Source organism: Chlorocebus sabaeus, chromosome 15 (assembly GCF_047675955.1).
Source record: "Chlorocebus sabaeus isolate Y175 chromosome 15, mChlSab1.0.hap1, whole genome shotgun sequence".
In the NCBI taxonomy this organism is placed as follows: Eukaryota; Metazoa; Chordata; class Mammalia; order Primates; family Cercopithecidae; genus Chlorocebus; species Chlorocebus sabaeus.
The window spans coordinates 23,105,292-23,130,463 of NC_132918.1; the positions used below are offsets into that span (position 1 = coordinate 23,105,292).

The 25,172-nt window shown below is 34.9% G+C and overlaps 1 protein-coding gene across 1 annotated transcript; it reads left to right on the forward strand.

The window, feature by feature from the left end:
- Positions 1 to 714: 714 nt before the first annotated feature.
- On the forward strand, positions 715 to 1,990 carry LOC103221307 (surfeit locus protein 6). The gene has a single exon (XM_007972202.3). It carries the CDS (start codon positions 737 to 739, stop codon positions 1,820 to 1,822), a length of 1,086 nt encoding a protein of 361 aa, XP_007970393.3. The 5' UTR covers positions 715 to 736; the 3' UTR covers positions 1,823 to 1,990.
- Positions 1,991 to 25,172: the final 23,182 nt, after the last annotated feature.

A 25,172-nucleotide genomic window follows, 5' to 3' on the forward strand; every position in this document is an offset into this window, starting at 1 on the left:
GGGCTCCATTACTGGATGATTTTAGGGAGTAAAGACTCAGCTCAGCACTCCTGGGCTGTGTGTTCTCAGCCTGGCAGTGGATCCAGGCCTAGCTTGGTTCTCTGTACCTTCTGGGTTAAGCAACTGCTGCACTGGAGGGTTTGAGGTGTTCCTGGTCACTGGCAACAACACTTAGATGGTAGGTGCCAGCAAAAGCATTTTGTTAGAACAGTGGAAGCAGGGTACACTCTCATGTGTGCATGTGCCAATGGGGGTGGGGCAGTGGAAGCAAGATCCATGCAAGCATGTGTTCCAGCAAAGCAGAGGGTGAACAGTAGGCAAGTGCATTCCAGAAAAGCAGTGGTGCTTTTGGTGTCTCGTCTGAGAATTTTTCGTAATCCTTAGATCTCAAAGACTTTTCAGAATATTTTTTCCTAAATATTCTGTTCTTTCCCTTTTATATTTAAACATTCTAATTTGAGTCAACTTTTGTATAACATATGAGGTTTTGGTTGAGGCTATTATTTTGACAACAGATAAGCTGTGATATAAAATTTCATGAAAATAATTACACATATAGTGTATGAATAGAGCATTCTATGTAAAATATCATTAAGTAAAATGTAGAATTTGTTAAATAATAAGCAGAATTCACCATGGTATATTTATTTTGCAAATAAATTTACTAATTAATTTGTTTTTTAACTTACTATTTTCACAAAAAGATCTCGAGTCGTGAACGGCCCGGGTCTCCGCCATGGCCTCTCTACTCGCCAAAGACGCCTACCTGCAGAGCCTGGCCAAGAAGATCTGCTCCCATTCGGGCCCGGAGCAGCAGGCGCGCACGCGGGCGGGCAAAACTCGAGGCCCAGAAGCTGCAGGGCCCCCAAAAAAGAAAAGGAAGAAAACACAAAAGCAATTCCAGGAGCGGGAAGAGAAGGCTGCTGAGCACAAGGCCAAGTCCTTGGGAGAGAAGTCTCCAGCAGCCTCTGGGGCCAGGAGGCCTGAGGCAGCCAAAGAGGAAGCAGCTTGGGCTTCCAGTTCAGCCGGGAACCCTGCAGATGGCCTGGCCACTGAGCCTGAGTCTGTCTTTGCACTGGATGTTCTGCGACAGCGACTGCATGAGAAGATCCAGGAGGCCCGGGGCCAGGGCAGTGCCAAGGAGCTGTCCCCTGCCGCCCTGGAGAAAAAGCGGAGGAGAAAGCAGGAACGGGACCGGAAGAAGAGGAAGCGAAAGGAGCTGCGGGCGAAAGAGAAGGCCAGGAAGGCTGAGGAGGCCGCGGAGGCCCAGGAGGCGGTGGAGCCAACCCCAGAGGGGGCCTGCACGGAGCCGCAGGAGCCGGCGGGGCTGATCTTCAATAAGGTGGAGGTGAACGAAGAGGAGCCGGCCAGCAAGGCTCAGCGCAGAAAGGAGAAGAGGCAGAGGGTGGAGGGGAGCCTCACGCCGCTGACCGGGAGGAACTACCGGCAGCTGCTGGAGCGCCTGCAGGCACGGCAGAGCCGGCTGGACGAGCTGCGCGACCAGGATGAGGGGAAGGCGCAGGAGCTGGAGGCCAAGATGAAGTGGACCAACCTCCTGTACAAGGCGGAGGGCGTGAAGATCCGCGATGACGAACGCCTGCTGCAGGAGGCCCTGAAGCGTAAGGAGAAGCGCAGGGCGCAGCGGCAGCGCCGGTGGGAGAAGCGCACGGCCGGCGTGGTGGAGAAGATGCAGCAGCGCCAGGACCGGCGTCGGCAGAACCTGCGCAGGAAGAAGGCGGCCCGCGCCGAGCGCCGCCTGCTCAGGGCTCGCAAGAAGGGCCGCATCCTGCCGCAGGACCTGGAGCGCGCAGGCCTGGTCTGAGTCTTTCCCACCTGGGGCTGCCGTCTCTGTCCTGGGAGGCTCCAGGGGATCCTCTGAGTCCTTGATGCTGGCTCTGTCCCAGGATCTCCACAGACCGCGGCCTCTGCGTGTGAGGGGGACACTGTCGTGCTCTGCTGAGTTGTGAGGGCTCAGATCACGTGTGTGAAAGAGAAAAAAAAAAAAAAAAAAAAGATCTCATACAACTTGAAGTACTACACTGAATTGTTTGGTTATAAAAATTGGAAATCTTCAAAAAGATTTGCAAGCAATATATTTTCTCATGACAGTTAAATTTATTTTGTTACTAAGCTGCTGTTTTTCTCCTTTTTCAGACTTTTGTCCAAAATATATTTTATATTTTTGTTTATTATAATTCTGAAAGAAAATATAAATTTAGAAAAGGGAAATTAAAAACTTGCTTTTTATATATAAAGATATTTTAATAATATTAACCAGTTACAGCCAAGTAATTACTTTTATGGTTGCAATTTTTCAAGTGACACTGTCTGCTCCTAATGGTGAAACATTCTTGTAAATAAGAAGAATATTAACAAAAGTGTACATAGGGTATACTTTATATAAATCCCATTAGTATTCTTTCAAAATTTAAAACTTTTGGATGCGAGCTAGTTAAGACAATTTTGTTACATGTTCATTTCGACTCCTCCTCATTTTGCTATTAAACGTTTTATTACTTGAATACTACCTAATAACATTTTCAGCGATATAGGCGTTTATCAGTGTTTGATTATTTCCCAGTACTCAATTATGTACATTTATTTTTTATTAAAAATATAAATGAAATGTTATAAGAAGAATAAAGAATACTTCATGATTTTAAAATTCCTGAGAATGTCTCAGAATTCTAATTTCTCATTACCAAGTGCTAGCAAATAATAGCTGTTGGGATTTGAAAACAGTACATTTTTAGCTAAAGGATTCAATTAAAATTGGACACATTATATTGCAATTTTTTTTTTATAAAGTAATGATTCATGTATTTTTTAAAATGTAAGTTTATATTTGGTACTGGGAAAACAGGCTAGCCATGTGTAGAAAGCAGACACTGGATCCCCTCCTTACACCTTATACAAAAATTAATTCAAGATGGATTAGAGACTTAAATGTTAGACCTAAAACCATAAAAACTCTAGAAGAAAACCTAGGCAATACCATTCAGGACATAGGCATGGACAAGGACTTCATGTCTAAAACACCAAAAGCAATGGCAACAAAAGCCAAAATTGACAAATGGGATCTAATTAAACTAAAGAGCTTGTGCACAGCAAAAGAAACTACCATCAGAGTGAATACGCAACCTACAGAATGGAAGAAAATTTTGGCAATCTACTCATCTGACAAAGGGCTAATATCCAGAACCTACAAAGAACTCAAACAGATTTACAAGAAAAAACGAACAACTCTATCAAAAAGTGGGCAAAGGATATGAACAGACACTTCTCAAAAGAAGATATTTATGTAGCCAGCAGGCACACGAAAAAAATGCTCATCACTTGCCATCAGAGAAATGCAAGTCAAAACCACAGTGAGATACCATCTCACACCAGTTAGAACGGTGATCATTAAAAAGTCAGGAAACAACAGTTGCTGGAGAAGATGTGGAGAAATAGGAACACTTTTACACTGTTGGTGGGACTATAAACTAGTTCAATCATTGTGGAAGACAGTGTGGCGATTCCTCAAGGATCTAGAACTAGAAATACTGTTTGACCCAGCCATCCCATTACTGCGTATATACCCAAAGGATTATAAATCATGCTGCTATAAAGACACATGCACACATATGTTTATTACGGCACTATTCACAATAAGAAAATGTGGCACATATACACCATGGATTACTATGCAGCCATAAAAAAGGATGAATTCATGTCCTTTGTAGGGACATAGATGCTGCTGGAAACCATCATTCTCAGCACACTATCACAAGAAAAGAAAACCAAACACCACATGTTCTCACTCATAGGTGGGAACTGAACAATGAGAACACTTGGACACAGGAAGGGGAACATCACACACTGGGATCTGTCATGGGGTTGGGGGTAGCGGGGAGGGATAGCATTAGTAGATATACCTAATGTAAATGAAGAGTTAAAGGGTACAGCACACCAACATGGCACATGTATACATATGTAACAAATCTGCCCATTGTGCGCAAGTACCCTAGAACTTAAAGTATAATTAAAAAAAAGAAAGAAAGAAAGAAAGAAAGAAAGAAAGAAAGAAAGAAAGAAAGAAAGAAAGACAACAGCCAGTCTACAAAAGCTACATACTGTACAATTCCTATAAATATAATATAAATTATAATGAGTAGGAATTCCTACTGTATAATTCCTATAAGCTACATGACATTTTAGAAAAAGCAAAAGTTTAGAGTCAGTAAAAAGGTCAGTTATTGCCAGATAGGACTAAGGGAAGGTTGGATAGGTAGAGATAGATTTTTAGGGCAATAAATCTATTCTATATCATACTCTGATGATGAATACATGAGTACACATTTGTCGAAATCCATGGAGTATAAAACACAAACAGAGAGCCCTAATATAAATTGTGAACTTCAGTTAATAATAATGTTTAAATACTGGCTCATCAATTGTATCAAATATATAACAACAATAAATCATATTAAAAAATTAGGGAAACTATGGGTTGGAAGAAGTGAGTTATGTAGTAACTCTCAGTACTTTCTGCTCAATTGTTCTGTAAATTTAAAACTTATTTTATTACAATGTGATCAGAATGTTGTTTGCAATATTTCTATTCACCTATGTTATCTTTGTGACCTAATATAAGTTCGCTGTTCCAAATGTTTTGCACTCATATGAGAAGCTGTATTTTTCATTATCAGGGCATAAATTTTGACATATATAATCATAACTGTTACACCATTTTTTTGTTATGTCTTTTCATGACTATTTAGTCTGCCTCATAGCAAGAGTGATGTGTTAAAGTTTTCTGTTTTTAATATGGTTATTGCTAGTTTTCATGAATCTCCTTCAGTTTTGTTTTATAAAAGTAGCTAGTATGTTATTTGGGGCAGATATATTCATAATTGTTTTATCTTTATTTTAATTCATATGTTTAAGTTTTATCTTATAATCTCAGGAAAATAAGAAAGAATTGCAAGATAGTTTAAAATTTAGCCTCAGAGGTCACTTTGGTCATACCCTTTGTTCAAGACGGCCACAAATACACCTACATTCAATGAACTGGGCACAGATATCACCACTTGAAGGAGGGATTTTTAATACCATATTGTAAGTAAAGCACTTGAGAGAGATTATGTGGTGGGTATAATCGTTGGAAAATTCTATCTCCCACGGATGGCTATTTACCTGTGATAATAAATAAAACAAAGATTATGGTGGATGAGAAAACACTAGAAGCATTACCCTTAAAAGCAAGAACATCCATTATCTTCACACTGCTATTCAACAAGGTGCTAGAGGTATTAGCCAATAATTTTGCCTATTATTAGGCAAAATAAATCAATTGGAGACACATTATAAAGGTGAAATAAAATAAAATATAAATGCTAAATAAAATAAAAGATACAACTAATATCCCTAACAGCTAGATAACTCTTTAAAATTGAGACAGTAAGGACCAAAATCCAATACTAAAATGGAAGGTATATGTATATTATATATTATAATATATAAATAATAAAGCATATTACATAAATATACTATATCTCTAGAGATAGATTACTCATAAACATAGAAAGAAATGTCCAAGCTTTTTTACTTATTAAAAAAAAGAGATAAATTCTACTGTCTGCTTAAAATGCATCAATCTAACCCCAAAGATAGGAAAAAGCTGTAAAGTCTATAAAATCATAACTTTTCTTAAACGTGTGATAAAGCTGAGAACTGAGATTCCATAGTCATCAAGTAGCTTGAAATCTAAAAAAGACAGGTGCCTCCAAAGAGAAAAGGGACACAAATCACTCACTTACCTTGGTAAGAACCCAGGGATAGGGATTTTGTCACCATCAAGGAGTAAGATTTCTGCTAAAATTTTCAGTAAATTGCTAAAGACTGGATGTGGGCTAGTAAGAGTTCTTAGAGGCCTGGAAAACCAGGGACACAAGGGGGAGTTCATATTTACTCTTACGTTCTTCTTGATAGGTTTCCCTCCAAATCCTCACTAAAACGATTGAAGGCAGGGCAGGTGACCCCAAAACATGCAGGTCGTGGAGTGTGTTGCAACTGCTTCTGTGAAAAGGGCATAAAAGTCCATCAAGATTATTTTATTCCTTTACAGAAGTTGGGTGAGGGAAACAAAACACAAGAAATAAAACCAAAAACACATAAAAGCCTTCTTTTCTTGAAGAAAGAGCAAGAAAACATCCAGGGCCACGTCACTGGAAATTCTCCACCATTACTAGGAGGAGCAGGATCACTACCAGATCCTTAGCCCTGAGATCAAGAGACATAGCGCCTACCTATAATACTAAAATAAGACAACAGGAAATGCCCTCCATCTCACCACTCATTTTGCACCACTTTGACACTCGGGTCCCTAGTTAGGCACAAAACAGTGCTAGAGGAATTTGGAGCCAGTTTTGCACTAAGGATCATCATAGTAAAAACAAAATCCATGAACTAGCTCAACTCTTGATTAGACTGGCTTAACCTCTATCAAATATTCACCTGAATCCAAGCAGAAAAAAATGATTATTTCTAAGCAAATATATATATATATATATATATATATATATATATATATATATATATATATTTGCCTCTGTCTTGATTGTTCTACACATGACGTCTAGCTTTCAACAATTACCCCCAAAAAGGCAAACAAAAAAGTGGGAAACACACACACGTGCACATACACACACATAGGTGTAGATATACATACACACAGTATAGAAACAAAGAAATCAACAGAACAACTCAGAGATGACCCAGATCATTGAACTATCAAAGAGTGACTGTAAAAAACTAAGATTAATATGTTTAACCTTTTTAAAAGCAAAGGTGGACAGCATACATGAACATGCGAGGAATCTCAGCAGGGAAATGGAAACCATAAAAGTCTAAAAATAACACCATTTATAATCTACCTGTCAGATATGTGAAACGTTTAATACATGAAACCTAAAATAACAATATATTCTCTCAGTACATCTGTGATGATACTGGCATTCATACATTTGTGGTGAAGAGGTGCACTCATAGAACTAATATGGAAGGGAATTTGCATATCTAACAAAACTCCCAACTGATCCAGCAATTTCCACTTCTAGGAATTTACCCTGGGAATAAATTTCAATAAGATAAAAATGCACACGGTCAAGTGTAGTTTTTGCAGCACTGTTTGTAATCGCAAAACTGGGAAACAATATATGTTCATGTATGAGGAGGGTGAATAGATTATAATCTATTACTCAATAGTAGTCAACTATGTAAAAATAATAAATACTTCTATGAACTGATATCTGATTTTCAGTGTATTTCTTGATAATTGTGCTGTGACAAAAAGCAAATTAAGAAAGATTGTGAACTGACACAATAGAAAGAAGCAGCAGCAAGATGACAGCACATCAAACAAAGAAGAATGGTTATCTATGGGGGTGGATGAGTGTATGGCACAAGCATGGAGGCATGGAAATATGGTAAATAAATTGGGGGTTACATTTCTTTCAGAATACTTACTTTTTAAACAGTGGTGATTTTTAGATCTAGGTTAATATTTTATATACTTACCAAATAAGTCAATTATAATAAACAAATAAATAAGAGTGAAATTTTAAGTACAGGAAAAAACAATTACTTGTTCTTGTCCGGGCACGGGGGCTCACACCTGTATTCCTAGCACTTTGGGAGGCAGAGGTGAGTGGATCACTACGTCAGGAGATCGAGATCATCCTGGCCAAAATGATGAAACCCAGTCTCTACTAAAAATATAAAAATTAGCTGGGTGTGGTGGCGCGTGCCTGTAATCTGAGCTACTCAGGAGGCTGAGGCAGGAGAATCAACTTGAACCCAGGAGGCGGAGATTATAGTGAACCGAGATCACACCACTCCAGGCTGGGCGACAGAGCAACACTCCATCTCAGAAAAAAAAAAAAAAAAAAAAAAAAAAAGATGCTTTCTCTCTTTTCTTATGTCAATCTCTCTGTTCTTCTCTCTTTCTCAAAACTTTGTTTGGAACAGTAGCACAATATGGACAGTTTCTGTATAATCTTTATCTTTTAAATTTCTGATCAGCCGTGGGGAAATATTGTACACAAGTAGAATAAGCACTACATTTTGATTTGCAAGCTTTAAGCTCAGAACTAAGAAAGTCATAACATTTATGATCTTCAGAGTCTATATCTATATACTGATAATACTAATTCTTATTTCTGGAAAACATGATTGAAAAGTTTGTAAAATAATACATTTAAAAAATAATACTTGGCTGGGGGCGGTGGCTCACTCCTGTAATCCCTGCACTTTTGGAGGCCGAGGCGGGCGGATAACGAGGTCAGGAGATAGAGACCATCCTGGCTAACACGGTAAAATCCCGTCTCTACTAAAAATACAAAACAAAATTAGCAGGGTGCGGTGGCGGGCGCCTGTAGTACCAGCTACTGGGCAGGCTGAGGCAGGAGAATGGCAGAACCCGAGAGGCGGAGCTTGCAGTGAGTCGATCGTGCCCCTGGACTCCAGCCTGGGCGACAGAGCGAGACTCCGTCTCAAAAAAAAAAAAAAAAAAAATCCTTGAGGGAATAAGGTTATGAATAATCAACTAAATTTGTTTGCTGGCTGTCTTTGCCAGAATTATTGAATAATTTCTTATTTACTCAGGCTTATTAATTCAGAGAACTAAAATCAAACAACAAAGGATTAATTGTTGATTTTTTATTTTTCTCAATCATTCTATTTAGCTAATTTTAGGCTAATTGGCTCAGTAGTCTTGAACAAGTTTCTCAAAGAACATGAACCATAAGTGGCTTTGGAGTCTTTGATTCCTGATTTTAGTCCGGTGTTAAATTCCTACCTATGCTATATTCTTATCATGTAGCATAGTAAATTTTTCTTAACTTTCTTAGACTTCTTGATTTCTTAAGCAGTCTTAAATTAATTTAGCTTCATGTACTACGAGATTTTCAAAATAAGAGTGCCTACTTAGCAGGGTAACATAACAGTGATTGATTAACAGTAGGCATGCAGCGAATTTTGACAATTTATTATTAGGTAAACTAAGACATAGATTACTATTTTAAATTGATTTAAATCAATAAATTTAAAAACAGAAAAAAGTAGGTCTGTTGAATATAAAAACAAAATTTCCAAAAGAAATGTAAAATAAATCAACCTACTATATTATATCAAGAAAAACAGGGGAGAAAAAACAAATTCATAAACAGGAAATAATAATGGCAAAGTAACTAGTCAGAGAGCTATTTCAAAGAATCAGGAATGCTTTGCACATAGTTCTGAAAACCTGTATTTAATGTGTGTTTTTTTTAAAGATAAATGCACATGCCAATAAATGATTTTATTAACATGGAAATCGAAACAGAAAATTACCATAAGATAAATAGATAAAGCTGTCAAAATACAACACTTCATTTTTTTTAGAAAGAAAGCACTTGAACAAACAGTTTCATATGATAATAATACAATGCATTTAAGTAAGGGCTAATTGTAATGTCCTTTTCACTGTTTCTGAGAAAAAAGAAAAATTCCAAATTATTTCTATAAAGTTAATCTGGCTTATTTTCTGTTTTTTTTTTTAATCTTTAGAAAGTTTTATTCAAGTTTTTTTCATTGTTTCTTCCTATATTTTAAATATGGATACTTAAATCCTTTATAACAATTATTTCTCATTTCTTAATACAATTGTATCAGGTAATGCATTTTCCTCCCCACTTCTTCGGCTATATCTTTTAAAAAATATATTTATACATAATAATTGTATACATTTCTGGGATACATGTGTTATTTTGATACATGCATATGAAGTATAAGGATCAAATCAGGGTATTTAGAATATTCATCATCTCAAACTTTTTTTCTGTGTGTGTTTTGGAAAAATTTCAGACCTTCTCTCCCACCTATTTTGAAATACACAATGAATTATTGAACACAAAACTTATTTTTTCTATTTAACTGTGTATTTGTACCCATTAACCAATCCCTCTACTCTTCCCCTCCCCCTCCCAATCTCTGCTGAAGATTATTGTACTTTCTACCTCCTTGAGATCCACTTTTTAAGTTCTCACATATGAATGAGAACATGTGAAACATAATAACTTCCAGTTTCATCCATGCTGCTGTAAATAACAGAATTTAATTATATTTTAAAATTGAATGGTGTTCTATTATGTGTATTTATAGAAGATTTTCTTTATCCATGGACCCACTGCTAGAATCTTAGGTTGATTCTATATCTTGGCTATTGTGAGTAGTGCTGCAAGAAATACGGGGATACAGGTAACTGTTTGAGATATTAATTTCCTTTCCTTTGGATAAATAGCCAGTAGTTGGATTGCTGGATTATATGGTAGTTTTAATTTCTATATTTTGAGAAAACTCCATAATGTTTTCCACAATATTCTCTCTAATAGTGTATAAGAGTTCCCTTTCTTCTGCAGCCTCACTATTATTTACTTTTCACCTTTTTCACAATAGCCATTCTCACTAGAGTAAAATGATAACTCATTGTGGTTTTGATTTGCATTTTCTTGATGGTTACCAATGTTGATTTTTAAATAAACCTACTGGCCATTTGTATTTCTTCTATTAAGAAATATCTACTTAAATTCTTTGTCCATTTTATTGGGATTATTCATTTTGTTTTATTGTTTTTGTTTTTATTGTTGAGTTGTTTGAGACCTTTGTGTATTTTAGATATTATTTCATCATTGGATGAATAGTTTGCAAATGTTTTATTCCATTCTGCAGATTGTCCTTCTTTCTGATGAATATTTTCTTTGCTATGCAGAAGCTTTGTAGTTTAATCTAACTGCATTTGCATTTGTCTATTGTTGTTTTTGTGGCCTGTGCTTTTGATGTCTTAACCATAAAATCGTTGCCTAGATGAATGTCCTGAAATGTTGCCACTGTTTTCCCCTGGCAGTTACAGTTTTGGGTCTTACATTTATCTTTTTATTCCTAACAAATAACATCTTGCTTTTGGTGATTTTGGGGGCTTGTCTTCTTTAAATAGGAGTTAATCGGTTTTGTGTCTATTTTTTTGAATAGTTTGAAATTTGAAAGAGTGACTATACATGTATTGCAATGTAAATCTTATTGTGATTCGTTTAAAAGTTATATGGATTGCTAATTTAATATAGCTTATTCTGTGGCATGCTAATTTTAAGATTATGCTATTGCCATATAGAAGATACTGAGATTTCTGGCATTTAATAGCAATTTTTTGAAACACTGTATACATGACTTAATTTATTGTGATGAAGTATGCATGTTTCTCCTTGTCTTTATATTGAAGATATTGTCATGGAAACTTGGAATTCATTTTTATTAAAATCATATGCTAATATCCATATGCTTCCATTAGATATTTAATTTTAAAAGAGAAATTATTTCAATTCAATTTCAAAACGTTAATGGATAGTTTGAAACTCTGCAATATTTGGGGAGGTGAAGACCAAAATATGCCTATGTTTAATAATATAGGCAATTCATGAATGCACATCCCTTTGTATAAGTTCTATATGTAGACATATATCACAAATCTCTGGATTTTTCATTTCTTATACAACTATTTTAATGAAGCAAAACTGAAATACCATGCAAAAAATTTTAGCCTATGCAAAAAATATAACAATGTTTAAAAGCAAGAGATAAAAACAGATTTATTAGCTGAAAGGCAGGCTGGCTCAATGTGATCTGATTCCTTTGACAGTTTCTTTTAAGAAAAAGTAAACAATACCAGTACTGAGTAACTACTGAAAGGAAACAGAATTGTATGAAAAGACACATGTATATGTATATTTATGACAGAACAATTCACAATTGAAAAGATGTGGAACCAAGCTGAGTGCACATCAACCAACAAGTAGTTAAAGAAAATGTGGGATATAAACACTGTTGAATACTACTCAGCCATAGAAAGGAAGGAAATGATGTATTTTGCAGCAGCTTGGATTATTCTAAGTGAAACAACTCAGTAATTGAAAACCAAATATTGCATATTCTCACTTAAAAGTAGGAACTTAGCTATGAATATACAAAGGCATAAGAATTACATAATGGACTTTGTGGGTGAAGGATAAATGACTACATACCGGGTACAGTGTACACAGCTTAGATGACAGGTGCACTAAAATCTCAGAAATTACCACTAAAGAACTTACCCGTGTAACTCCAAACCACCTGTACTACAAAAACAATTGAAATAAAAACAAAAATTTAAAAAAGAAGCATCCATTTGTATTTGGTTGACCTAAATAATTTAGGTGAGAAGAGGGGTCTTATAGTAACAAAACTTTAGACTAGGCTTAGATAAAGCAGACTAGAAGACAATTATTTTTCCTGGTAACATTAAAATCATGTTACCAAGAACTTGGACAAATGTTATATTTTTAGATTTTACTTTAGTTTTAAATTGATATTATGGGGAAAAACAATATTGGTGAAACAAAAGTCTGCTTTGTAAGTGTGAGGAAGCAGAGTTTGATGAGCTTACATAGATTTTATTAGATAAAATGATAATTGAAAGCTTATAGAACTGAGAAGACTTGAAAGAAAGAATAAGAAAAGATATTACATACATAAGCAGCAGTGTGTTCCAGAGTGCACACAGAAATGAAGTTGGATAAGCAATACGATTTTCATCAAAGAACAGTAGCTACTCTTTGATTAATTCTATCAAATTATGCTACTTTATAATACATTATGATAAGTTCAGTTTGATAATATTTACATCCCAGTAGAGATGCTTTTAATAATTTATTCTTTCTTTGTGATAAAATAGAATTCAAAATGTTAAGCTAGTAGAAGAAAACTGACTTGTGAACATGGGCTATGGAAATATTTGCTCTTCTCGTTGTGGCTACCTATTCTACCTTTTGACTTCTGTTTCATCTTTATAAGAGACTTCAAAGCTTTTGTGTATATCAGAGACAGATTTTAATTTGAATATTTGACACTGTCATGATGCAGGCTAGGCACAGTAACTCATGCCTATAATCCTAGCACTTTGAGATACTGAGACAGGAAGATTGCTTGAGTTCAGGAATTTGAGACCAGCCTGGGCAAATAGTCAGACTTTGTCTGTTTAAAAAAAAAAAAAAAAAAAAAAAAGTGTGATGCTGGAGAAATATCTCTGACTCTCAATTTTCTCATTAGTAAAATTTAGATTAAAAATCAATCCAGTGGGATATGGATATTAGAAACAGTATTAGGCAAATTTTGGTGGCTTGCTTTATCTCTCCTTTTTGCAGATTATTTCCATTCTGTCCATATTACTTTTATGAAAATTGATTATACTCAAAAGATACCACTCAAAAATAAAAAAAGCTCAACATTTGGTATCTCCCTTCAATATATTCACAATGTATATTATAGTCAATTTCACATAGTGTCATTTATTTTTCAAGGTTATTGGTGAGAATTACACCTTTCTGACCAATGCATCTATTGTATGTAATGAATTAACTTCTTTCCATGCACCTAGAATGGTATGTAATTGCCTCATAAGAACTGAATAAAGGAATCTTTTGATCATTTTTAAATGTTTGATTAGAAGGGAAACATCAGTGAAGACCGACATTGGAATGTGTATTTATTTTGCTAATTTTAGCATTTTCCTAAATTCCTGTAAGATGCATCTAGAGTCATCACTGGGCTAGAAATAATCTCTCTGAACTCTGCTATAAGTGTGTGATTTCAATTTAACTGCCCAGGTAGGCGAGGCAGAATGTGTAATTGTCAACAAAATAATTATATTTCTTACTTTAGAGAAAACAAAAATAGTTTGAAATGCATATCTTACAAAAATGCCGGCAAATTTTCTTCAGTTTGATCCTGTGTATTCCATGAAACTCACAGTGAAATATTATAATATTTCTGTAGTTCAAAATAGTTAAAATTCATTTTCTAGGAAATTCATTATGTAAATTATGGTATTTTCCAACAATACAATACTATTTAAAATTTGAAAAATGAGACAGATCTGCAAGTACTGATGTGGAACAATTTTCATGATGTACTAAAGAAAAGGTAGAAATGAATATTTTGAATTGTTACATCCTGTAATCAAATAAGCAGAACAGAAACTGGTAACTTGTTATTGTGAGCCTGGGGAACACATTTAGAAATGGATATCTTTTTATCATAACACTTTTTGGCTATATGATTTTTTTTGTTTTACTATGTGTATCTGTAAATTCCTAAAAATCAAATAGTAAGAAATTAAACATGAAAAATAGTATTTATTTGTGTGAATCCTCAATCTAAAGCATAATAGTTTAATTCTTTTTTTATTAAATGATTTATAGTCTAGCAATTCCACTTCTAAGTATAGATACAAAGGAAATAAAATCAATATGTCCAGAAGATATCTGCTCTCCCATTTTCATTACAATGTTATTCATAATACAAAACTTCTAGTTTTGTATCTTGTGAACAAGGAACACAAGTTTTGTATTCCATGAACAATGGAATACTAGTCAGCTTTAAAAATAAGGAAATCCTGTCGTTTGAGACAGCATAATGAACCTGGAGAACATTAGGTTAGGTGAAATTAGCCAGTCATAGTAAATCAAATACTGCATGATGTTGCTTATTTTTGAATTGAACTTATAAAAGCAGAGAGAAGGATGGTAGTTGCTGGAGCTGTAAGAAGTGGGGAAGTGGTGAGATGTTGGTTAAAGAGTACAAATTTTCAGCTAGACAAGAGGAGTAAGTTCTGTAGATCTACTGTACAGTATGGTGACTTTAATGATGTATATATAAAATTGCTGTAAGAGTGTATTTTACATGATCTCACTACAAAAAAATAAGTATGTGAGTTGATAAATATGTTAGTTAACTTCATTTAATCATTTCATGATGTATACGTATTTTAAGACATGTACACCACAAATATACACAATTTTCATTTGTCAATTATACCTTTATAAAATGGGACTAAAATAAAAATAAATAAAAAATGCAGACACATATAAAAGATGTTTCTAAGATGCTAAAAATAAATTAATTTTTTTACATAGTTTACTACTGCTTTTAGAGTATGGTCAAAATTCTGGATAAAATTTAGCACATACGGAAAGAAAGTTATATTTACTTGTTAAGATATCTATGTCATTTACATTTTTCTCTACTTATAAAAGAGTAAGAAAAAAGCATGCCAAATAATTAAAAAAGAAAATGACCTTCAATAGCAATGCAACAAGCTACAAACAGAAATACCTAATATAAATGACGAGTTAATGGGTGCAGCAAACCAACATGGCACATGTGTACATATGTAATAAACCTGCACGTTGAGCACATGTACCCTAGGACTTAAAGTATAATAAAACAAACAGAAAAAAAAAGAAAAGAAGACAATAGAAATCCATGATTCTACCGTTGAAGGAAACCACATTTTGATACATTTCTTTCTAGTCATTTTCTGAGCATATTTCTACATTATTAAAATCATACTGTAGGTAAAAAAAATTAAAGATAACTTTTCATGATATTTAAGCCTAGAAATAATGTATTCTTAAAAAATAAGTTATTATTATAGTGTCATAATCTGTGAATTATAAGTTCAATGAAAAATACTAATGAGTAATTACCGAAGTCCTTAACTTTTAATCACATAATTTTCCAGTTGGGACGGCCTACTGTCACCACCAGTAGCATAGCAGGTATTTATCATTAAGTAGGTTTAATTAAATTAACAGCAACCAGCAAACTTTTATTTAATGCATTGAACAATTTTTGAATACTAAATTACACACGGTTTGTGAAAATTAACTTCCATAAGTGAATTTTAAGCCAGGAAAAATAAGTTTTAAAGTTTCACTATAAAATTCAATGAGCAAAAACTCATTAGATCACTATCACTTTAACTCTAAAATTTAATCTTTAAAAACAAAATCAAAATTACTTCAGCATCACAAGTTATACTAATAGCAAAGCTATAAATTCCCTAAAAGAGATAATGTTTTAAAAAACTATTCTGCTAGCTCTAATACAAGTGTCCCTGTTTACTTAAGAAGCAACATTACGCTGGGTACACTGGTTCACGCCTGTATTCCCCGCACTTTGGGAGGCCAAGGTGGGCGGATCATGAGGTCAGGAGTTCGAGGCCAGCCTGGCCAAAATGATAAAATCTCATCTCTACTAAAACTACAAAAATTAGCCGGGCATGGTGGCACGTGCCTGTAATAGCTACTCAGGAGGCTGAGGCAGGAGAATCACTTGAACCCAGGAGGCAGAGGTTTGCAGTAAGCTGAGATCACGCCACTGCACTCCCACCTGGGCGACAAAGCGAGAGACTCCATCTCAACAAAAAAACAAACAAACAAAAAGAAACAACATTATAAAAGGAACTATATTTCTACAAAATCATTTTTCTATCACACTTAGAATTTTAGTCATACAATTCATTCTAGTTTTGTAAATGCACCATTTGGCATTTATTTTATTTCAAAGTGCTATTACATGATTTAGTATTTTTAACTTATCAATTCCTGACTTTTTGTCCTTTTACAACCTATTTTCTACCTTTTAGTATTACTTTTTGTTTTTGATTCCTTCCCTCCCTATCACCACCTATAGGACATATCATCTTTCATTCTAGGTCTCTAGAAAATGTCCTCACATGACTTCTTTCTGTCTGGTCCCTAACTCCGCTATGATCACCTGACCTTGACATAGTCTTTGTTTATTAATATAATAAACACAATCTGTATTGTACTCTTCATTTATAATTTGCTTTCTCTAGCAAACTTTCCTGAGAACAAAACTACCCAACTTGCCACACTTTTCTCTGACCCGCTATAGTGCGATATATATCAAAATTGCTTTGTGGGATAAGTCAGTCACCTACTTTTACAGGTATAACACTTCCTCAACTAAACAGAAACACTTTGGAGAAAATAATTAATCTTTATTTTATCTCTAGAAATGCAAATAAAACAGTAAAAGTCCTTCAATCACATGAACCCATAAAATTTCCAGGTGAATTAAAATGAAATAATTCTTCAGCCAAAACTTTGTCATGTGATAGGGAAAACCAACAACAGCAACAAGCTCTACTGGTTCAGTTCCAGTTTCTGAGGTCACGTCCATGACTATCACTTTTTACTTGTGTTTAGAAATTGCTGCATCCTGGCTTCATTTTTCTCCATTCCCTCAGTTTGATCTTTCTACAGCTACAGACATTGTAACTGAGGTAACTGCATCTTCATCTTACTATTTCCTGAATATATGCTTGTTTTTACTTCTTGTGATAAATTCCAGTAATAATGACTGGCTTTCCCTTAACTCTGTAGCATGAGACATCTGTGGAAACTCAGATGGTCCTCACTGGATTCAAGCAGTGAGAGAGGCCAAGCATGGTGGCTCACTCTTAAAACCCCAGTAGGAGTTGTAATCGCACCTCGCTCCTATAATCCCAGTGGGAGTTTAGAAGAGATGCGGTCTCCTTATGTTGCCCAGGCTGGTCTCTAACTCAGCCTCCTGAGGCTGCAGAATCGCTTGAGCCAAGAGTTAGAGACCAGTCTGGGCCACATAGCAAGACTCCATCTCTACTAAACAGAACAAACAAACAAACAAACACAGACCAAAAAAAAAAAACAGTTGGGCATAGTGGAATATGCCTGTAGTTGCAGGTACTTGAGAAATTGAGGCAGAAGAGTCACTTGAGCCCAGACATTTGAGGAAGCAGTGAGTTATGATTAAGCAACAGAAGGAGACTCTCTAACAGAAAACAATAGAAAGGAGATGAAGGATAGATTGAGGAGAAAGAGAATAGAGCTTAAATGGAGTCTAAAATTGTGCTTGAAATTGTGTCAATTTCAATAGAAAAAAATAATGAAGCTGATTTGTATTGTATTTTCTCTACGTGTATATATGTGTTTGTGTGTGTGTGTGATTTCTTAATTGATATTTTTCAAAATGAACTCACAGTTGCGACTATCTCAAATTCTTAAATGTTTTATAATGTTTGTCCACTGCCTTTAAAAGGGAACAAAAATTTGGTGTGTTTAATATTCTCAGTTCACACTTCATTGACAATTTTGCCAACCTTGCTATACTTTGTTGTGATTATTAATATTGATTTTAATGTTTTATGTCCATGTGGAGAAGTAACTTGTTTCTTTCTTTTACTGACTATAAATGGTTTGTTTCCTTATTTCTGGATGGCTAAAAATAAACTTTTATTAAAATTCAATCATAAGCAAGTGGCTTAGTTTACATTATTCTGGAATCATTTTATCCGGAATACATGGGCCCTTTGAAATTATCTCCGAAATTTTAAAAATTATATTTTAATGCACTTTCCAATTTGCTGGTTTCTTTCACAGGAATAAATGTTTTCCATATGTTGGAAGGTCTTTATTCTATTATGTATCTATTATTGTCTTCCTAAATGCTTTAAACTTTTTCTCTTTTTTCACACACTATAATCTTATCAACCTTTTCTTCTATTTCAGTAAGTTCAATGTTCCTTTTCTGATTTTCAATTAACTTTTTAGTATCTTTAATAATGCCTTATTTGTCTTCATTTTATTTTCTTAACTTATTAATGTGTGTCTTTATGTTTTCTTGTTATATTTTCAGCTTCTCTTTGTGTCATAGCTGTATTGAACTCATCTTTTTATTAATTTATATTTTCAAGTGTTTTCACATTTTCTTCTGTTTCTTGACCTATATGTTGTACCAGCCAGGTTCCTCTTCTTTTTAATAATTAATTTTCTTCTTTTTTATAATTAATTTTATAAATAATTATAAAAACATATAAAATTTTATATTTTATGTATAAAACACGTAATTGCATAAAAATTATAAAAATTAAAATTAATTTTATAATTTATAATTAATTTAATAAATTAATTAACGATGAATATATAAGTAAACCAATGGAATAAACAGATATGATGGGAATTAGGAAAAATAGCTAACTGGCAAGGTATATGTATCTTGGAAATCAGGTCAGGTGAATGAAGACTGATTTCAAGAACATTGTACTGGCTTATTTATTTCTTTGGTTATCACTTTTTAAGGGTGACTAACCTTACATCATGTCTTATAATGCTTCTTTAACAAAATTGGCATCTCCTCATAAACTGTGAATATGTAGACACTGAATTGACATGCTCTGAGACAGAACTCATCAGGTCATTGGAACAATGACTAGATAGAGTACATGTAACAAGTATTTCAGGTGTGCTCTTAATCTGTATGACTTTTATTGCATAAACTGAAGGAATTGGCAGAAACTACATTTTGCAGCTGTTCTGTTACATTCCTTTCAGGAGTTGGAGTAGATGAAGTAAATGAATGTCTAATACATACCTTGCCCTGACAGAACTATTTTATGTAGTACTCTGAACAAAATCCCTTTCGTAATATTAACATATATTGAAAAATCCCTCTCACAATGAAAAAGCAAATCCATTATCTTATTTCAACATAACTTATAAAGTAACTATTTAAGTAATGGATATTTTCATTTGAAGCTTTTTTAATATAACAGACTTTATTTTTTAAGAGAAGTTTCAGGTTCGTGAACAAATTGAAAGGGATGTACAGAGATCTCCTTTATTCCCTCTTCTCCCGATATGTGCATGACTTCTCCTATTATAAACATGTCCCATCACAGCGGTACATTTGCTGCAACTGATGAACCTACATCGACACATCATTATCACTCAAAGTCCATAGTTTACATGAGTTTATTCTTGGTGTTGTAAATTCTGTGGATTTGGACAAATGTATAATGCCATGAATCTACCAGTATAATATCACATAGAGTAATTTCGCTGCCCAAAACATGCATTCTGCTCTCTGCTCTATTTATATATACCTTTTTTTACCCTAACCCCTGACAACTACTGATCTTTTCATTGTCTCCATGGTTTTGCCTTTTTAAGAATGTCATATAGTTGGAATTAAACAGTATGTAGCTTTTTCAAAGTGGCTTTTTCACTTAACAAAATAAGTTTTCTTCATGTCTTTCATGGTTTGATAGTTCATTAATTTTTAGCACTGAATGACATTCCACTGTCTAGATGTCATAAAATATCTTATCCATTTCCACACTGAAGGACATCTTAGTTGCTTCCAAGTTTTTCTGAGTATGAATAAAGCTGCTATGATCATTTCTGTGCAGATTTTTGCGTGGACACAAATTTTTGTTTTCAATTTCTTGGATCAATATAAGTACTGCAATTCCTGTATCATATGATAAGAGTACGTTTAGTTTTGTAAGAAACCGCCAAACTGCATTCCAATGTAGCTGTACTGTTTTACATTCCCACGACCAATGAATGAGAATTTCTGTTACTCCAAATGCTCATCAGCATTTAGTGTTGTCATTGTTCTGAATGTTGGCCATCCTAAATAAGTGTCTGGTGGTAACTTATTGTTGTTTTAATTTGTATTTTCCTGATTATATATGATGTGGATTATCTTTTAAGATGGTATTGGCCATCTATATATCTTCTTTGGTTAGGTGTTGTTAAGGTCTTTGTCCTATTTTTCAATCAAGTTGTTGTTTTATTTTTGTTGAGTTTTATAAAGTTCTTGGTATATTTTAGATACAGGCATTTAAAAAAAAAAAAAAAGAACATTATTTACAAGGCTGGGCACGGTGGCTCACGCCTGTAATCCCAGCACTTTGGGAGGCCAAGACGGGCGGATCACGAGGTCAGGAGATCGAGACCATCCTGGCTAACATGGTGAAACCCCGTCTCTACTAAAAATACAAAAAATTAGCCAGGTGCGGTGGCGGGTGCCTGTAGTCCCAGCTACACAGGAGGCTGAGGCAGGAGAATGGCGTGAACCTGGGAGGCAGAGCTTGCAGTGAGCTGAGATTGCGCCACTGCACTCCAGGCTGGTCGACAGAGTGAGACTCTGTCTCAAAAAAAAAAAAAAAAAAAAAAAAAAAAAAAAAGACAGAAAAAAAAAAAGGTAATCAAACATTATTTACAGGTTATGTTAAACCCTATATTGCCTTCTATAGGATAATGACCACTATTTTGTTGGTGTCTGGCCATACAGATAAAATAAACTAAAGCAACTGTCAAAGTGGTCAAATTATTAGCTCACTCATTTTAAAAGTTTAAGTGCAAAAAGTTGGAGACATTTTAAAAACATGTGAAACATAAATAAATGCAAGTTTACATGTAAAATAAAACAAATAGTGTTGAATTCTATGATATTAAGAACACATAAAACCACATGTCATAGAATCAATAATAGCAAGTGCAGAATATACAGAAACAAGATTGTTTATTTGCATTCTGCATTAAAATTAAATTGATAATGGGCTGAAAAATGTAACTAAAACATGCTACGACTCCCAGTGCTTGTGTCACAGATTTATCCGTAGGTTTCATATATTCTGTTTCTGTATTAAGAACTTTGCTCTTTTAATTATCACTGTCAGAACATTAATTGAGAAATGCACCTTATATAACAACAGGAGCCAGTAAAAGATTTCTTAAAAATATAATCACTTAAAAAAAAATGACAGCACTTGTCTGTATAAAAAATTTATCTTCCTACCAATATTTAACTAGAATTGGCTCTCTTGTCCCTTTTATTATAATAGATATTTGAAGTCTACAGGCTTCATCCTTGCTGACAATGAGAAATTATCTAACTCTAAGGTAGCATTTTTTACTTTATGTATCCAGTAGCATTCGAGTCCTAAATTGTGCCAATTAGAATGTGTCTGCATAAGGACTTGATTCAGTTAAATGTATATCAGTAGTCTGAGTGCCTGAAATAATATTTCTAGGTATTTCTCCCAGGCAAATAAAACTGTACATTCACACAAAGACACGTGCACATTGTTTTATGTAAGATTTATATAAAGTAGCTTAAAAACTGGAAATAATCCAAAAAGCTCACCAAAAAGATGAATGAATCAACATATTGTGAGAAAGTCATGTGGGAATTTAAATTAGTTCATTCACTGTAGAAAGCATTATGGAAATTTCTTTAAAAACTTAAAACAAAACTACAGTCTGACTCAGTCTTTTCACTCCTATATACCCAAACAAAATAAAGTTGTTCTAAAACATACAAATGCATTCATATGTTCATCACAGCACTATTCACAATAGCAAAAATGTGAAATCAATCTAGATGCCCATCAAAAGTAGACTGGAAAAAGGTAATGTGGTATATATATGACACAGAATAGTACACACCCATAAAAAAGAACAACATCATGTTATTTTCAGCAGCATGGATACAACTAGATATTTATCCTAAGCAAATGAATGCAGAAATAGAAAATCAAATATCAAATGTTATTTGTAAGGAAAAAGTAAACACTGGTTAAACATAGACATAAAAATAGGAAAAATAGATACCAGGAACTACTAGAGGGAGAAGGCAGGAGATGTGTATGCATTGAAAAACCACCTAGGTAGTACCATTCAGGACATAGGCATGGGCATAGACTTCATGTCTAAAACACCAAAAGTAACGGCAGCAAAAGCCAAAATTGACAAATGGGATCTAATTAAACTACAGAGCTTCTGCACAGCAAAAGAAACTACCATCAGAGTGAACAGGCAACCTACAGAATGGGAGAAAATTTTACAATCTACTCATCTGACAAAGGGCTAATATCCAAAACCTACAAAGAACTCAAACAAATTTACAAGAAAAAAACAACAACCCCATCAAAAAGTGGGCAAAGGATATGAACAGACATTTCTCAAAAGAAGACATTCATACAGCCAACAGACACATGAAAAAATGCTCATCATCACTGGCCATCAGAGAAATGCAAATCAAAACCACAATGAGATACCATCTCACACCAGTTAGAATGGCAATCATTAAAAAGTCAGGAAACAACAGGTGCTGGAGAGGATGTGGAGAAATAGGAACACTTTTACACTGTTGGTGGGATTGTAAACTAGTTCAATCATTATGGAAAACAGTATGGCGATTCCTCAAGGATCTAGAACTAGATGTACCATATGACCCAGCCATCCCATTACTGGGTATATACCCAAAGGATTATAAATCGTGCTGCTATAAAGACACATACACACGTATGTTTATTGCAGCACTATTCACAATAGCAAAGACTTGGAATCAACCCAAGTGTCCATCAGTGACAGACTGGATTAAGAAAATGTGGCACATATACACCATGGAATACTATGCAGCCATAAAAAAGGATGAGTTTGTGTCCTTTGTAGGGACATGGATGCAGCTGGAAACCATCATTCTTAGCAGACTATCACAAGAACAGAAAACCAAACACCACATGTTCTCACTCATAGGTGGGAGCTGAACAATGAGATCACTTGGACTCAGGAAGGGGAACATCACACACCGGGGCCTATCATGGGGAGGGGGGTGGGGAGGGATTGCAATGGGAGTTATACCTGATGTAATTGACGAGTTGAGGGGTGCTGACAAGTTGATGGGTGCAGCACACCATCATGGCACAAGTATACATATGTAACAAATCTGCACGTTATGCACATGTACCCTAGAACTTAAAGTATAATAATAATAATACATAAGTAAATTAAAAAAACACACACACAAACAATTAAAAAAAAAAAAAGAAAAACCACCTATCGGTATTATGCCCACTGGATGATAGGATCATATGTCAAACCTCAGCAACGTACAATTTACCATGCAACCAAACTAAACCTGTATCCTCTCAATTTAAAAGTCAAAAAAAAAAAAAAAAAAAAAAAAGAGAGAGAGAGAAAGAAAGCAAGATACTAACTTATTACAGCTATATAACAAGAAAATTTTACAATTTTACTTGTTAATTTAATACTTTCAACTTTTATTTTTTGTGGGGTATTTCCCCAGTAATGGGATTGCAGGGTGGAATGAAAGTTCTGTTTTAAATTCTTTAAGAAAATCACTGCTTTCCACAGTAGCTGAACTAATTTATATTCCAACCAACTATGCAACTGTTTTCTTTCTCTACAGCCTTACCAGCATCTATTGCTTCAGACTTTTTAATATTAGCCATTTTTACTGGTATGAGATACTATATTACTGTGGCTTAGATTTGCATTTCTCTGATGATTAGTGATGATAAGCATTTTTTTCATGTTTGTTGGTCACTTGTGCCTCTTCTTTTGAAAAGTGATTATTCATTTTCTTTGCCATTAACAATTTTAATACTACATGTAGTGTTCACATATGCAGAAACCCTCATTTCTCCAACGGTGCACATGCACACATGGTACCCCCCTTCCCCACTGGTGTGCACTTTGCTGCTCCATCACTGCCCCATTGGTGTGCACTCACCCATGGCAACACCCACTGGCCAACTGGTGTGCACTACTCATGGCCTCTCTGCTGCCCCACTGGTGTGCACTGACCTATAGACTTCCCAGTGCAGCATACTCTCTCTCAGCTCCCCATCACCATGCTGCAGTGCTTTTTCTGGCATTCCCCATTGGAATGTTGCCTGCAGACCAGTAACACCTCGGCTCCTCCAGCACAGTAGATGCTTCACCTCACAGGCCAGAGAACAAAACCACAGGACTGGTTTTAGTCCCTTAGGGCCAGAGCACACAGCCCAAGAGTGCTGCTCTGAGTGTTAACCCTCTAAAAGCATCCAGAAATGAAGCCAACTGATTAAACCCAACTCAAACCACAGTCAAATCCTCAAGGGCATTAAAGAATATAAAAGCAAAAAACTTAATCCAAAAGACAGCAACTTCAAAGATTAAAGGAACATTAGCCCACACAGATGAGAAAGAACCAGAGCAAGAATTCTGGCAACTCTAAAAGTCAGAATGTCTTCTTACCTACAAGCGACTATGCTAGCTCCCCAGCAATGGCTCCCAGATTGAAATGGCTGAAAATATTGAAACCCAATCCAAAGAAATCAATAAAATGATCCAAGACTTTAAAGATGACATATCCATCTTAAGAAAGAATTAAACTGAACTTCCGGAAATGAAAAATTCACTACAGGAATCTCATAATGCATTTGAAAGCATTAATAGCAGAACAAAACCAAGCTGACAAATAACTCTCAGAGCTCAAAGACCACTCCTTTCTATCAGCACAGGCAGACAAAAATAAATAAAAATCATTTTAAAACATGGGTGAAATCACTGAGAAACATGGGATTGTGGAAAGAGACCAAATCTATAACTCAATGGCATTCCTGAAAGAGATTGAGAAATAGT